This window comes from Nyctereutes procyonoides, unplaced genomic scaffold (assembly GCF_905146905.1).
Source record: "Nyctereutes procyonoides isolate TBG_1078 unplaced genomic scaffold, NYPRO_anot_genome, whole genome shotgun sequence".
Taxonomy (NCBI): domain Eukaryota; kingdom Metazoa; phylum Chordata; class Mammalia; order Carnivora; family Canidae; genus Nyctereutes; species Nyctereutes procyonoides.
Window position 1 is genome coordinate 17,164,204 of NW_026575134.1, and position 17,315 is coordinate 17,181,518.

The 17,315-nt window shown below is 41.7% G+C and overlaps 1 protein-coding gene across 8 annotated transcripts in view; it reads right to left on the reverse strand.

Moving 5' to 3' along the window:
- The window catches only part of GSAP (gamma-secretase activating protein), a 125,283-nt gene that overhangs the window by 16,448 nt on the left and 91,520 nt on the right, over window positions 1-17,315 (reverse strand). For all 8 annotated transcript variants that reach the window (XM_055300963.1, XM_055300965.1, XM_055300959.1 and 5 more), the window contains 4 exons: window positions 14,790-14,843; window positions 3,641-3,769; window positions 2,748-2,806; window positions 2,048-2,079 (listed from right to left, as the gene is read on the reverse strand). In XM_055300963.1, the coding sequence (XP_055156938.1) occupies window positions 2,048-2,079; window positions 2,748-2,806; window positions 3,641-3,769; window positions 14,790-14,843 (274 nt within the window). The remainder of the gene's footprint in view (window positions 1-2,047; window positions 2,080-2,747; window positions 2,807-3,640; window positions 3,770-14,789; window positions 14,844-17,315) is intronic.

The window sequence follows — 17,315 nt, forward strand, 5'->3', positions numbered from 1 at the left end:
GAGACACTTGGGCCTTCTTTTAACCCCACGGGGGCCATAAACACAGGGACAGGGACTTAGTGGAAGGATTACATGACTGCCTTCTTTGGGACCCCCTGATAGTTTAATGACTTTGGGAGTCACTGAACTGAGGGGGATCTGTCAATTACTGTAGCAAATAATATTAATTGATACAGGTTATCCAACTAAAAAGGTAACCAGATCAAGAAGAAAAGTGACATGGAAGGTGAAATCCGATGATTTGCACTACACCAGCAGACTGGAGGGGCAGGCAAACACAGTCTTGTTGGCAGATGTGCCCTAACACTCACTCTAACAGCGCCTTTGTGCCCTGCTCCTCCTCTCCTGGAGCACCTGAGGCACACAGCCATCAAGAGAGCAGAACTGCCCTTGGTCAGTAGGCTGACCACCCTGGGTAGGCCAGCACAGATGCCTCTCGACTCCTCAGGATAAATCCAACCTGGATCCTAAACAACCTTCTTGATTAAGATGAAGCAATTCAAAACTTGATGCCAGCAGCCCTGAATTTCACACAGATTGTTCTGTTTCTGTTAATGATGACGTTCTTCCTAGGACACAGTGCAAGCAAAGCATGTGAGAGGAAGGGACAAGTTCCCAAAGTACACCCAGAGAGTGACTGGCCACAGGATGCAAACAGGCTGGGAGTACAGGAACAAGAGCTCCAACAGGGACAGGACTGACGGATACAACAAAAGCTTTGACAAACAGCAACATTTCCCATGTTGCAAAATTCCTAGCGGAGCAAGAAGGGCGAGCCTGAATCAGGCACATCCACACCCTGACTGCCAGGCAGGACACTCCTGCCTGCTGCTCCTGCCGGTGGTGGAAGCCCTGGCTTCAGGCACGGATGGTCTGCTAACACAGGCAGAGGCTGCTTCCCTCTGGGCTGTGCAGTGAGCACAGGCTCTGGCGGCCTGTGCTGGATCACAAGGTCACTGTCAGGGTTCACGTGAGCTGTGTGCACAGCTGCAGGATGCACCACAATGCACTGTATAAAATAATTTCCGTTAGGATCGCCCAACATATACCTAAACATCCAAGCCTATAAAACAAAAGTGGGATATCAAACTAACAGCTTTTTAAGTGAAGGCTGACCTTTATGAGGCATGAAAGAGTTCCAGTGACAAAAACCACAAAAAAAGCTGTACCTAGATACGCTTAAAATTCTCTTCCCCCAGTTGCACCTGGCAGGGTGTTTATCAAGACTTACCTCGGATGTCACTCCTTCTGGAAAGCCTCTTCTAACCTTGCTCTCTTCCCCAACCATCCCCACTCTTGACCCAATCCCTCCCCCATCGTGGTTCTATAACACCTGTCACCTGGTTTAGAAATGGTGCGTTTGCATTTCTTCCTCACATGTTAATGACAAAGCAGCCACCTCAGGCATCTCTTGTGCCAAACACTGTAACAGGCACTATAAACATTACCCCATTTGCTCTCATTTTCCCCCTCACCTTGCCCTGAAAAGGATAATGCACAAAATGAATACATGGCTCACCCACGAGTACACTGTCAGCATGTGGCTAAAACTGGAACTGAAGCCAAGTTCTGTCTGGCTCCAAGCCCATGCTCTTCCCCCAAAACCACAAAGCTTGTCCAGAGACTCCTATCTTTGTACTCCTATGATCTAGCCCAGTGAGTGCCCAAACATTAACCAAAATCAAAGACCCTTGTATGATTAGATGGCTGGAAAGAAAGCAGCACTAAGCTAGAGGAACTGCAGAAGGGCATCCTGTGGGTATAGCTACAGGGCATGGTAATTAAATCAAGCCTATGAAGAAAAATAACAAAAACCAAACAGCCATCACTCAGGGACTCTTCCAGCAAAAGCACATTCAGCAGCTGTCCCTAAAGGTCCTGGTGCCAAGACAGACATGGAAAGAGCTGGTTGGATAGATAGTAAAGGGTGCTGTCTTCATTACACTATTGGGCGTGATTTTCTTGCCAACACGGGGGTAGGAAACACAGTGTTACAAACCAAACACTGACTGAAATCCAGAAGGCTTTATTACAGGTCTTTTCTTACCCAAATTCCTTGCTTCTAGGTTAGAAATCACCCTACAAAGAAATTAGCCAATGTTATTCACATAGGAAGATTTTTTTTTTAAAAGCCACAATACCATACAAAGATATCCTCCATAAAACCACTGCAGAAACTGTTTTCAGGTGGCTGAAAACCTCAAACACTTTAATCAACTTGACAAAAGCCACATTAGGCAATTATAAAATCTCGAAACCCTTTAGCACAAACAATGACAACAATTTAGAACAATCGTAGCTCTCAGTTATTGGAAATAATGGGAACAGAAAATAGAACAAGGTTGGAATGGGGCCTGTACTTGTAGCACTCCGAGATGACTCATCTGTCCTGAAAATGGGCTTTCAAAATAAGAGCCAGCTCATCAGCCCACTAACGCTTTTTAAATGAACCTATTGTCTCTACCCTCCAAAGTGCTCACTTAGTAAGAGCTCTCTTTGCCACTTATCGCTTATATTTCATCCACCCTCAGGATGCAAGTCTATAGCGTTTAACATATACAATTTTCCCACTAGAAACTCTAGCATCAAACTCAAGAATAGGGCCCAGGTGGCTGCATTCATTAAGCTGATGGCATCATTTTATTGAGGATACTCAACAAAAGTAAACTACTTCCATGAAAGGTATCCAAAAAAAGTAACTGCAAAAAATAGCCATCTTGTAGGTACTAATCCCTAATTTTACTTACTTCATTGCATTATCAAAAATATTCCTCACATATACCATGGACCTTCTTCTTCCGGTTTTCTAGAAGAGAGAACATGTCAGAGGTGTAGAAGATAGAGGTTTTGTGGGTGACATTTTTCATACCAAGGACATAATACAATATAGTAAAGAGTTTTGGAAAAAAGAAATATACTTTCCAAGTAATCAAAATACATAAGGTTCTTAAAAATTAGTTAAAAAACATTTTATTCTGAAATTATTATGGATTTATAGGAAGTAGCAAATCAACTATACAGTGTTGTGTTACATACATTAACACTACTACTGAGAGATCTCATGGACTCTTCACCTAATCTCCTCCCATGTTTATATCTTATATAAATAATGATAGTACAACATCAAAAATTAGAAGATAGATATTGCTGGAATGAGTGTAGAGCCCTATGTCATTTCATCATGTACATAGATTCATGTGCCACAATATACCACAACAATCAAGATATAGAACTGTTTCATCCTCCCAAAGATCTCCCTTGTGCTGCCCTCTTTTAGTCAGTCCCAGCCACTCTTCTTTCAATCAGCCCTAACCCCTGGCAACCACTAATTTGGGAAGACTGGATTTATTTAAACCAATTTTTAACTATACAAATAATGCAAGAACACAGATAAGACCTGGATGTTAGTCTCACTTCTACTATGAACATGCTGTGTGTGTCCCTTAACTTCTGTGCACTTGATTCTCCTCAAGAGAAGAGAGATCAGAGAAGCACTGTGGTCTTCTTGCAACAATGCAAAAGAGCCTGGCAATTAGGGAGAGTGCTGCAAATTTAAGCCAGCCTTAGAACTTAAGGGCAACACCTCATCTAACGCTCTGTACTTTTGCTTCTTGCTTTATTCTCATGAATCCACACAAACCTCTTCTGAGATCAGGCTGTGCCATTCTCTCTTGACCATGCTGTTGTTATAGAGCAAGCATGGTTTGGAGCACTTAACATATTCCAGGTTGGAGTTCAGTTTTTCCCAGTAGCCCTTAAAGCTGTGGACCTGCAGAAGACAAAAAAACATTGGTGAGCTTGACAAGCAGGGCCTCTGGCCCCAACCAACCAGCAAGAACCACTCAAGCCTTGCTGCAAAGCCAGGCTCGCCTTACTTCCTCAGCTCATATAGGGTAGCATTTCTGAGTTAATTCTTCCCACGAAAGATGGCATTCTCCTCCTGCAGGAATTCTAAAATAGTAAGACTTAAAGAGTCTTGCTTTCCCCATTTCCTTTTCTCCTCCTTTGATAGAGAACTACTGCTCACTTTCCAAAACCTGTATGAATCACCTAGGTTAAGGCTATGTTGGGAAGCCTGTATTAAACTCTGTGTTGTACTAAACACATAAAATTGTTTCCTCTCCAGACACCCACTTTTCTGACTTAGGTTGTACTAACAATGCTATATTCAGAGAAAGTTCATAAGACTTATAGCACAGGAATAGCCGTACTTACTGCTAAGCTTATCTATTACCAAAAGATGTCTTTCTGAACCGAGGAATCAGAAAGGCGGAGTGAACTAGTTTCACATTTAGTCATAAAATATTCCAAAACTCCAAAACAGAATTTGCTGGCATTCTATCTAGGTCCTTGACATATTGCTATAATTGAAGCAATAAAGTATCCATTACATTTGTTTTTAAATACAGTGCAATACTAATGCTTTTTTTTAATATTGAAGAATGTGTTGACACAAATAGTTTTAATTTTTTAATATAAGATTTATTTATTTAAGAGAAAGAATGCATGAAAGTGGAAAGAGGGGCAGAGGGAGAGGGAGAGAGAGGATCTCAAGCAGACTCCCTGCTAGCACGAAGCCTGATGCTGGGCTCGAGCCCATGACCCTCAGATCATTACCTGAGCAGAAACCAAGAGTCAGATGCTTAATCAACTGAGCCACCTGGGTGCCCCTATTTTTTAATTTTTAAAATTTAAATTGAAGTATACTTAACATACAATCCTGTATTGCAAGGGTACAATACGATGATTCAAGAATTCTATATATTATTCAATGCTCACCACAATACTCTAGTCACCATCTGTCACCAAAAAACATTATTACAATCTTATTAACTAGATTCTCTCTGCTGTACTGTTCATCTCTAATAATTATTTTATAACTGGAAGTTAGTTTACCCTTCATCTAGTTCACCCATTCCTCCCCCCCACCAACACTAGATTCTCTCTGCTGTACTGTTCATCTCTAATAATTATTTTATAACTGGAAGTTAGTTTACCCTTCATCTAGTTCACCCATTCCTCCCCCCCCACCAACACTCAGTTTGCCTCTGGCAACCACTAGTTTGTTCTCTGTAATTAAGAGTTTGGTTTGTCTCTTTTTAATTTATTTGTTTTGTTGCTTAAATTTTACACATAAGTGAAACCATATGGTCTTTGCCTTTCTCTGTCTGACTTATTTCACTTAGTACTATGCCTACAGGTCTTCCCATGTTGGAGCACATGCCAAGATCTCATTCTTTTTAATGACTGTGTAATATTCCTTTATATACATATACCACCACTTCTTTATCCATTCATCTATGGATGGACACTTGGGTTGTTTCCATATCTTGGCTATTGTAAATAATGCTGCAATAAACATAAGGGTCCATATATCTTTTCAAATTAGTATTTTCATTTTCTTCAAGTAAATAAATACCAAGTAGTAGAATTACTGGGCCATATGGTAATTCTAGTTTTAATTTCTTGAGGAACTTCCATACTGCTTTCTGAAGTGGTTGTACCAATTTGCATTCTCACCAACAAAGTATGAAGATTCCCTTTTCTCCCATCCTCACCAACACATGTTATTTTTTGTCTTTTTGATTCTAGCTACTCTGACACGAGTGTGGTGAAATCTCACTGTGGTTTTGATTTGCATTTCCCTCATGGTTAGTACTGTTAAGCACCTTTCCGTGTGTCTATTGGCCATATGTACATCTTTTTTGGAGAAATGTCTATTCAGGTCCTCTGCCCATTTCTTAATCGGATCATTTGTTTTTTGGGTGTTGAGCTGTATGATTTTTTTATATATATTTTGGATGCTGACCTCTTATTGGATACATTATTTGCAAATATCTTCTCTCATTCCATAGGTTGCCTTTTCATTTTGTTGGTGGTTTTCTTTGCTGTGCAAGAGCTTATTTTGATATAGTCCCAGTAGTTCATTTTTGCTTTTGTTTCCCTTGCCTAAGGAGACATATCTAGAAAAAGGTTTCTACGGCTGATGTCAAAGGATATACTGACAAAAATTGTTTTCTTAAATCAGTGAATATAGATTTATGATATACTTTCTTGCCAAAATATACATATTTATAAAAGATTTGACTAGGGCCATAAGTGCAATGTGTAGCCATAAAACAAAGTGAGATAATGCCTAGTGTGGTAACAGATTTAGCTACATTGAAAAAATAAAAAAAAAAAGAGAACTTAAATAAAATATGCCTCAATCAAGAAAAATGCCCTTATGTTAAATAATAGCACATTACCCAAATTGTTATAGAAAGGACAGTCACTACTGGTTCAAAATGAATTCTGGAGTATCCATAAATTACATAATATTAGCTTACATAATATTAGCTTGCTGTTTTAGAAGCCTGAAAGGCCCATCCAGCCAACATCCCTTCTCACAGAGACAAGAAAAACTATTTCCAAGAAAAGGTCACTTCTAGGGGAAACTGGAACACTTGTGTCACATCACGGTCCCTGATTGACCTACCTCACTCACCTTTTCTTCCTCTTTTATTTATAATTAATGTACCTTTGTCCACCCTTTGGTCTTCCTTCTATTGAAAAAAATAATAATGAAAGCAAATTCTGCCAACATTTGGCAGTATTAAGTCCCTGACAGGAAGTCACTGCAGCTTTCTTGCTCTTCTACTCCTGGGTTAGGCACACTAACACAAAGCCTCGAAACTAATCAGTGTTGTGGTGACATCTAGTGGTTGGCTAAGATACCCGCTCGGCCTGCTTGGACAGCAGTCCCACTCTGTGGTCGGTGACATCTTGTGAGGCCCAGGACATCTTGTGAGGGCACACTGGTTTCTAACGGTCAGGGCGCCTCTTCCCCTCAGGCCAAATGTCACTGTCCTGTCAGAAGATCCCATGTGTTCATGGGATCTTCTGCAGCTCCTAAGAAAAGATCTCTCCCAAGCTACCTTCTTCCTTCCCCTTCCACCCTATTAAAAAAAATTCCTTTTCTCAGTTGAGAATAAACAGATAAAACAAGTCCATGGCTGGGCTTCAAAGGGGCTTACGAACCCACTGACTGTATGTAAAATGGAGTGAGTTGTGGGACATTTCTGGGGACAAGGTCTACAGCTTGCACCAGTGTTTAAAGGAATTCATAACCTAAAATAGCCCAAACCCCTGAGTTTAAAGAATAAACAAAAACCACTTATATTTAAATAAGAAGCACTGTTAACCAAAAGTCCTGGAATTATTTTACTATAAACCTGTAGGTCTTTCAAGGTCACTGGGCCGGATGTTATAACACAGATGAAAACAATTAGTGGCATATGTCACCACATGGAAATCTATGAGGTGATATAATTTTTTTCAGTTATGAAAATTCTCGGAGGTCACTGTAAATTGGAAGGCCTCTTTGGAAGCCTGAGTAATAGATAAGACCCAGGGTTCGAAAGTGGACTTGAGTAAGTGAAAGACATGGAGAGGATGTTTCAGATGGGTCACTTAGGGAGTGAGCAAAGTGACAAGAATGCAGATCGTGGGTTTAGATCAGCGACAGAGCATTAGAGAAAGCAACACGAGAACTTCATGCTCTGCCTCTAGCACGTGACTCCCAAGCTCAGCAAACACCTGGCTGGCATCCCCTGGACACTGGGCTGCGGTGGGTTGAGCAGCCCTAGCGCTCGCTCAGTCGGGGCAGAGGACGCTGCTGGAGCATGCCCAGGTGATCTCCCTCGCCCACCCACCCCCACAGGTTTCCTTCATCTACCCGCCTCGCCTCTGGTTCACAGGCTGATGGAGAACCAGCCGTCTGAAAACCTGTGATTGTGATTGTGTTGCTAATTAACAGGAGGCAGGGTTAAGGAGGTCGGAGCCGATCTAGGATGATCTCCAGCGTCAGAGTAACACGGGCATGCTCGGTAACCCAGGGAATTAAAGCAGCTCCAAGATAAAATTTTAGATGCTTTGACATAGAATGGGGGGAAGAGGGAGTAAAAGCTGCACAATCACATGTGAACAGTCACCCTGGGAGCATAGAAAGACACTCCTTCCATCTGTTGGTACTGATGATAAAACTAGTTGTGAAATGAACATTGGGGACAGCACCATGGACGCAAAGGAAAAGCCACAACAGCCCACAGGGCGCTTTGCAGGCTACTGCAGAAGAGCTCATAAAGCTTTAAAGTACACAAACATGTTTTATAAGAAAAATACTTGGGCAACCCTGGTGGTGCAGCGGTTTAGTGCTGCCTGCAGCCCCGGGTGTGATCCTGGAGACCTGGGATCGAGTCCCATGTCGGGGTCCCTGCTTCTCCCTCTCTCTCTCTCTCTCTTCTCTCTCTCTCTCTCTCACGCTCTCGCTCTCTGTGTCTATGAATAAATAAAATTTAAAAAAAAGAAAAATACTCATAAATTTAACTACTTCTGGGAGATCCTGGTGTTAGAAGCCATCAGATTTTCAAGGAAGCCCCAGAAGTATTTTCCTGCATGAGGAGGAGTTAAAAAGCTTGATTTTGAAAGAAGGGAAATTAACCCAAGTCTCTTCTTGAAAAATAAGGGTGCCTGGCTGGGTCAGTTGGTGGAGCATGCAACTCTTGATCTCAGGGTAGTGAGTTCGAGCCCCATGTTGGGGTATGGAGATTACTTTCAAAAAAAAAAATCTCATTTTGTCTCTAAGGAAGACATGAAAATAATTACCAAACGAAACCCATAAAAACTATTAATTGAAGAAAAGGACTAGAGGGTTACATTAAGGGATTGTTCCCCATTTATGATTTGGATTGCTAGTTGATTTGGGGAGATTAAAAAAAAAAAAAAGCCCTGTGGTACTGGCTCATCTGCAAATTCCTGCCAGGAAAAAAAGACATCTGCCTTTCATTTCTAAAAAGCCCTCAGGCTTTGGTCCTACATCTGCTGATTAATCCTCATCTTCTTAGAGGAGAAGAGGCCAACTCAGAAAACCTTGACTCTCCACACGGCTCAACTAGCAAAACTAGAGCATCACTTCAATTTGGCTGTCCAACGGATTCCATCTCAGTATCAACTTTTATTTGCAGCCCAGAGAAACACAGTGACCCACCAACCTTGAGCACAGATAGAATAAAATAGAAACCCTTGTGTGTCCATATACTAGTAAAGCACCATACTAAGCCAAAATGCTCTGAACAGACCATTTGATGAGATGAACAGACCTCTGTATGATGAGATCCATACAGAGGACCAGTGACTGGAACTCCTGAGACTTCCTGCAAAGGGGACTGCATGTTGTGAGTGCCAGTTCTCCTATTTATAAATTAACTTCCTCTTTCTTTCCCACGTCTAGAAAATGCAGTTTCTCTTCTTTGCCCAGCTGAGTAGTTCTCTCGGCCATTTTTAATGGGCTGCATTTTTAATGTAATCACTAAGTATGACTCTAAACTATTTCATAACCAGCACATGCCCTGAAAAAGCCAGGAGGAACATATTTCTCTCCTTTCAACCTTAAGCATTAAACAGTATATCTGCAACCAAACCTATGAAGAACAGCAGCACAGCCTAGTGGCTGGCTCTGTTCCTCAATTTCATCATCTGAGATGTAAACTGAAGGTGCACCCCCCCATCTCTGTAGATATGACAGAAATAAAAACACCAGCCTGATGCTCTGTTTCTAAGAAGTAATATTTCTTTGTAGCATTGTAAAATTATGTTTGACAATATTAATTGAACTTGCCATACCTCACCGTTCCAGGAGATATTTTGCATAGGAAAAACTCTTCTTTTTCTTCTACAACAATCTACTCACTGAAGACTCCACTTCTGGTCACCAATTGTGTGAGTTTCCCCCCCTACATCCATCACTTCTCCAACACCACTTGGGTGTCTTACAATTTAACTCAATTCTGACACTACCTACCAAGAAGCAGCACTGGATCCCAAAAGCTGCCTATAAATTGGAGGTTCCCAAGACCTCCTCCTCGAGTTTGATAATTCACTGGAGTAGCTCACAGAACTCAAGAAAACAGTTTACTTATTATATATTGGTTTATTGTAAAAGGATACAACTAAGGAACTGCCAGATGGAAGAGATGGATAGGAGCAGGCGTGGGGGAAAGGGCTGTTTCCAAGCGCTCCTCAGGCATGGCACCCTCCCACACCTTCACTGGTCATCCATCTCAGGAGCTCTCCAAACTCCTTCAGTAAGAGTTCTTTATGGAGGCTCCATTACACAAGCAGAATAAATTAAATCATTGGCCACTGATCACTGAACTCAATCTCCAGCCATTCTCCCTTACCTCTGGAGGTGAGAGGAGGGCAGGCAGTGAAAGTTCCGACCTTCTACAGGGTTGGTTCTTTATGCAACCAGCCCACAGCCTAGGTGCCTTCCAAAAAATCATCTCATTAACATAACTCAGGTGTAACTGAAAGGGGCTTGATATGAATAACAAAAGACATTCTTTTCACCGTTTTGCTCCGGAGCTATTTCAGAAACTGGGAACAAACACTAAATATAACAAAATATGTCCCTATAGCTCTTATCACTTAGGAAATGACCAGGATTTTAGGAAATCTGTCCTAGGAATCACCAAATGTCTAGTATTTCTAGTTTTATCACAGTATCACCTATGTACAAACTGAACTTTGCAAAATCAATTTCCCACATAACCAATTGACATTATCTGGGACACACAGTTATCAAAGCGACACCCATCACTTTTAAAAATTGTAAGCTATTACATTGTAATTTTGTTGATACTCTGGATCCCCAACAAACCTTTAGATGATGGTAGTTGTCTGTATTGGGAGGGTCAAGGAAAAAAGTTGTTTCTATTTCCTTAAGCAATTAATTATACTCTTGTCCAATTAAAATAGTATTCTTAAGACACTTTTTAAGTGAAGAAGCATAATTAAACAAGTCTCTGAATGGAGAAGAGCCCAGGTGCCCACGATCGTTTTCCCAATTGCTCAGGGGGCACTGAGAGCCCTCCTCATAGATACTTGCAGTAACACGATCGATCGAGTTTGAGTGGACAGAACTGGGAAGGGCATAGAAGTCTTTCTGGTCTTCCCAGTCTCTGAGTCAGTTAATCTAAACAAATGACAAAAAGGTTTCCTTATTTTATAAAAAGAAACTAAGGATGTCTGGCTTAAAAAATACTTTGGTAAAAATACTCCATTTCTCCATTTGTGGTATGCTCATTCACCTATATCTTTATGCTCAAATAGGTTATTGTCTCTATATGCTTTTCAATCTTTTTGTGCTTCCTGTGGTCGGACAGTTTTAATAGTTTCTCTTCTCACCATAACATCAAGGGTAATTTTAAGCCTTTAATGAAAATTGCCACCTCCCTGGAGAAAACCATGTTTTATGAAGGGTTAAAATCATTCATAGGGGATGCCTGGGTGGCTCAGCGGCTGAGCATCTGCCTTTGGCACAGGTCATGATCCTGGGGTCAAGTCCCACATTGGGCTCCTTGCATGGAGCCTGCTTCTCCCTCTGCCTGTGTCTCGCTCTCTCTCTGGGTCTCTCATGAATAAATAAATAACATCTTTAAAAAATAAAATCATTCGTAGGAAGGTCACTCTTGATAACACTGCTTTTAGAGCAAGGACCTTGTTTCAATATACTATTCAGGTAATTGTTTAAAACTCTCTGGGAAACAATTTTATAATGTAAGGAAGCCTCTTGCATCTCAGGTGATAAAACTTCTAATTTAACTGGTTTATGCACGTTAAATGACATAGTCCTAGTTAAGTCCTATGTAAAGTACTCCACAGGAGAATTACTTGCAGAGAGAGCCGGAAGAAAATGCTTATCTAGTTTCACTTTGCCCTTCCCTCTCCGGACTCCTTATCACGTTAGTCATCTACCAAGGAGAATGGAAGCAAGTGTGGTGAGAGTAAATAGAGGTCCCTTGGGCCTCGTGGAAAGTCTGGCAGTAAGCACACATTCATTTGAAAGGTAACTTGTGATTCAGGTCATAGGTAGTCAGAGCCAACTCCTGTAGCTGAATAAGCATGTTGAGAACAGTCCTAAAACTGGGGCTGGGGGCGGGGAGGGGGGAGCAGAGGGTGGCATGTGCCACTGCAAGCAGGTCCATCGCAATATAATTAAGCTGGGACTTGGGGTAGAAGAAGTAGGTCAAAGGCAGCAGCTTCTAGTGAGGGGTATTGTGCAAACAGAAGTGGGGAAACAAACGAGAAAGATCAGAGCCAGGTGTCCTGTGTCCCCCGTGCTAAGTGACCAGGGCTGGGCTGGGGACTGGCCTAACCAAATCTAGTGCCATCTCCTCCAGAGCCCAAGGCCCATCCCAGCAGGACCTTTGCTCCCCTGCCTGTCCATCATATGTGCGTGAACAGGGTTGTGAAGAGATCTACGGCTCGAACTTGCGCTACGTAACCCTTCCTACCAGCATGTAGGCACATGTGGAGCAGAGAGCGATCTCCGAAGCAGGTTTGGGGATGGTTAATGGGAAACATCTGTCTGCAGGGCCAGATGCTAAAGATAATTAGGGGAGAGGAGAAAAAAGTGAGGAGATGGCAGGGTGACTATCAAAGAAAAAAAACATGAATATAAAAACATTTTACACACAGAAATAGAAAAAAGAAAAGTGCAAAAATAAGCTACTTTGTTCTGAAGGAAAGCCAAGTCATATTCTTAGCATAAGCCAATGGGTAAAAAATTAAGAGAACCTTCACATCACTCCTTTACGCTTTTTTTAAAAAAAAGATTTTATTTATTTATTCACGAGAGACAGAGAGAGAAAGAGAGAGAGAGGCAGAGACACAGGCAGAGGGAGAAGCAGGATCCATGCAGGGAGCCCGACGACGTGGGACTCAATCCCCAGACCTGGGATCACACACTGAGCCAAAGGCAGACGCTCACCTGCTGAGCCACCCGGCTGTCCCAATTTTTAAATGAAAATACACAACGGTGCAAAGGTTATAGTAAAACTGAGAAACTCATAAAAACCTTGTAAGTTAACCACAACTTTTTTTTTGAATACCAATTTGCCAATAACAATCAAAAGTTTTAAAATTGTCATAGTCTTCGCCCAGTAAACTCCTGGACATTTAACCTTGGAGGAATAAACCAAATATAGACATTACATAGACATCACATATATCTATGTAAAAATATTCACTGCAACATTAATTTTAATAGCAATTTTTTTAATGCGGGCTGGAGACAGAGTAAATGTCTCGAAACAGAAAAATGATTAATTAGGACACAATAACCCAGCAGAATCTTATGGAGCCATGAGAGGTCATAACTACAAAGTTCACATAGTAGCAGCAGGAAAAATGATATAATTGGCAATCTTTACTAAATATCTCTGGATGGTTGTCATTACTAGGTAAAATATTACAAAGGCCAGGAGGAAACGGGGGTGGGTGGGGAGCTGAAAGTTGATCTGTCAGGAACTGTAGAATTATGGGTGACATTACTTTCTCTTTAAAATTTTCTTCACTGGCTTATTGTGTGTCCATCAAACATATTATGGGTTTGGTAGGGCTAGTGATAAAAGCAGAAACCATACAATGAAAAGATGGAGGCTCTTAAGAACTTTTTCAGCTATTTTTTTTTAAAGATTTTATTTATTTGAGAGAGAGAGGAGTGGGACGGAAAGGAAGAAGCAGGCTCCCTGCTGAGCAAGGAGCTCCATATGGAGCTCAATCCCAGGACCCTGAGATCATGACCTGAGCAGAAGGCAGACGCTTAACCGGCTGAGTCACCCAGGTGCCCTAGAATTTTTTCAGCTATTAATCAAACCTTTCTTTTCCCTTCATCCTCCTCCCTTTGGAGAGCTCCACAGTGGTCTCAGGCAGGGGCCTAGAACCATCACTTGTCAGCCTCCATGCAGGACCCTTCTTAGGCCTGAAAGCCAGAACTGCTAAACCTACCCCAGTTGGCCCTCTCTCACTGCCCATGCACCACCATGACCTCAACCTTACGGGTTTCAGCTTTTCCCCAGCTGCCCAGGCCTCGCCTGCCCTTCATGGATCCAAAAGCATCAAATGTAAATAAAAGAGCGGCAGTGCAGCAAGCTGCCTGCTGCCAAAACTTGAGATTTCCCACTACACACCAAGCTATAATTAACAGGAGGTGATGCCAAAAACAACAAAGGAGCTTCAAGGAAACTGCTAAAATAATCTCCAGTTTTTCACTACATACACATTCTTTTCTACTCACCCACCCTTTTCTATTCTCCCTATTGTACTCAGAAACTCTTCTGAAACCACCAGATTACAGAAAGACACTAATCGCTACTGCTTAGTGGCAGGAAGGACGTGTGCAGAAGCTTCACAGAGACCACATACAGAAAGACAACGTAGGTCACTTTTGAGAAAACAGAAAAGTTGTTCTTAGAACCAGAAGGAAATTAGATAATCCCAGCCCAGGTTACTTAATGGGTTTCAGACTGTGTGTGTATTTGTGCGTGCGTGCGTGCGTGCATGTTGAGAGGATACAAATGAAGTAAGAAGCAGCTACCAGGTCCTCTAAGGACAATCTACAAGAACCCCTCCAGTGTGAACTGGTTTGAGGCGGCATGGAAAAGACGAGTTCTGTATGGTTTCCGTTGAGCCCCATCATTCTCTATCTTCAGAAAACTTCCCTCTCCAAATAGTATTCCTAAAAAATTGCCATAATATCATCCTCAGTTACTACTCAACCCCCGAGGAAGGATTTTTTTAGAGAACTAACCCTGTCCCTTACCCCCCATCCTCCCTTGACTGTTTGCAAGCCCTTTGGGAACCACCATGATACTGGAGGCAGCAGAGCTGGAACTCCAGTCAGGTGTGGAAGCCAGCAAGGAAGCCATATGCACGGTGTGCTTTTGTCCTTCTCTGTAAGGACTTACCTTCATGAAAGGCAATGTGATCTCTTCTGTCACAAGGGTTATTCCAGGAATTTCCTATGGTAGGGGAAAAACACACAAACATGACTGCTAAATGTATCAAGCACCACAAGCTTGAGCCTCCAGGAAGTGTTTTCTGCACAGACAGAAGCTGAGGGCAGCTCCCAGTTTGCTAACCTCTACTTTAAATAAACTTTGGGGTTTAAAAATAACAGGGAACACAACCCATCTCTTGCGTTGGGAAGGGAAATATTCTTTAAAGTTATGATTACAATAGAGGACAGTGTCTCTGAAGGAAAGGAGAAGCCTATTAGGAATACAGAGCAAATAATATATTATTTACACATTTCTATTTAAAAACAAATGAGGCAAACTACATTTGCACCACCAAATAAGGGAGACATGTTCCTTCCTTATTTTATTGCTTCTTCCTCCCTCTTCTTTTTTTGCTTAAATGTATTATGTTATAGTTGGCCCCTGCCTCGCTAGAAGGAACCAAAATTGTCCTTCATTCAGTTATTTTGGAAGTGTATTTCTATATCATTTGTGTAGACTAGCCTCTCAACTAGTGAAAAAAAAGAAGATATATGAGAAAATAATTCAGAAGGTGTTATGTAGAAATAAAATCTAGGGGATCCCTGGGTGGCGCAGCGGTTTGGCGCCTGCCTTTGGCCCAGGGCGCGATCCTGGAGACCCGGGATCGAGTCCCACATCGGGCTCCCGGTGCATGGAGCCTGCTTCTCCCTCTGCCTATGTCTCTGCCTCAATCTCTCTCTCTCTCTCTCTCTCTCTCTGTGACTATCATAAATAAATAAAATTTAAAAAAAATCTAGTGACATCAGAGAGGGAGAAAAACCATGACAGACTCTTAACTACAGGAAAGAATCTGAGGGCCACTAAAGGGGAGTTTGGTGGGTGGATAGGGTAACTGGCTGATGGGAATTAGGAGGGCACGTGATGTAATGAGCTCTGTGTATTATACACAACTGATGAATTACTGAACACTACATCTGAAACTAATGATGTACTATGTATTGGCTAATTGAATTTAGATTTAAAAAAAGAAAATCTGGTATTTGTTTAAAACTTAAATGTACTAGATTTTTACTGACACACAATGTTCCTGTGGAAAGGAGCACCACAGCAATGGAGAAATAAATTTCCAGAATATTAAAAAAAACCGAGTTGTTCACTGTGATCACAGAAAGCCTGTGTTGAGAATGCACTTTGTGTTTCACTTATCACTACTTGGTAAGAGAATTCAAAAAAGTATTAAAATTTCACTAAGCTTTAGGTTATAAAGGGCATCTTAAGATAGATATAACAAGGGACACCTGGGTGGCTCAGTAGTTGTGTGCTTTGGCTCAGGGAGTGATCCCAGGTCCTGGGATTGAGTTCTGCATCGGGCTCCCTGCATGGAGCCTGCTTTTTCCTCTGCCTGTGTCTCTGCCTCTCTCTCTTTCTCTCTCTCTGTGTCTCCTGAATAAATAAAATCTTCAAAAAAAAAAAAAAAAAGTAACCTACTCAAACCACCTGAAGTTTAGAGCAACATGGTTAACCCTAAAATAAGCTCAGTATAAGTATAACCCTAAAATAAGCTCAGTATATGGTGGTTATAACCGTGGGTTGTTTCTATTATACTCTCACAGGACTTCCTGCCATCACTCTCTCTGTCTATAATAGCTCCTCTGCCCCAGTCATGAGAAATGTCAAAGTGAGGAATTGCCTGGCAAGATGAGCCTCTCTCTCACAAGACATCCAGTTAACATATGCTCCATCTTTAAACACAACTCTGGGAACTAGGGGGGTTCCCAGTCCTCACCTCCCAGACACAGACATGGAGGATGATAGGGTTGGGTGGTGAGGGAAGGACACAGAGAAGAGCATTTCCTGACTCCTTGTGGCTTAACCTGCAAACTTCCTGCCACATCACCAGAGAGGCTGCATGTATATTCACATGAGTTCTCAAAGCAAACAGTGAGGGCTCAGAGAAAAACCAGCTCACCTTTCCCTTGTTATTCTACAGTCAGGCAAGAAAACTTCATAACTGATAACAGTAAAAGGCAGAAGGGCTTTTAGGGAAACACTACCCCTGTGCATACCGAACATTCAGAAACGAATCAGACATATCTACTATTTAGATAGTCTAAAAACAAAATGGGCAAGTGTCACAATTTATCCCAGCACGTATTCTCCAATGTGTTAGTAGAATTCAATTTATTTTTCTAAATGCCTTTTTGATACAAACCTCTGCCTTGAGACTAAGCATATAGTTCTAACATTTAAATAGGAAAGAAGAAACCCTTTTCAGGAGCAGCTGGTACATGATTTTCACTTTCTGATCCAACAAATATCAGTTTACTATACCACGCTCAAGAGAAAATAAACAATATGTTAGCTCAGCACTCTCAACTGAAAAATAGGAAGGACGGACCAGAAGGAGGAAAAGATTGAGGGCAGTGAATTTGCTTGAGATTACGAACTTTCACTGATCTTGCAGTTCTACCATTATTACAGATTTTCCTTATG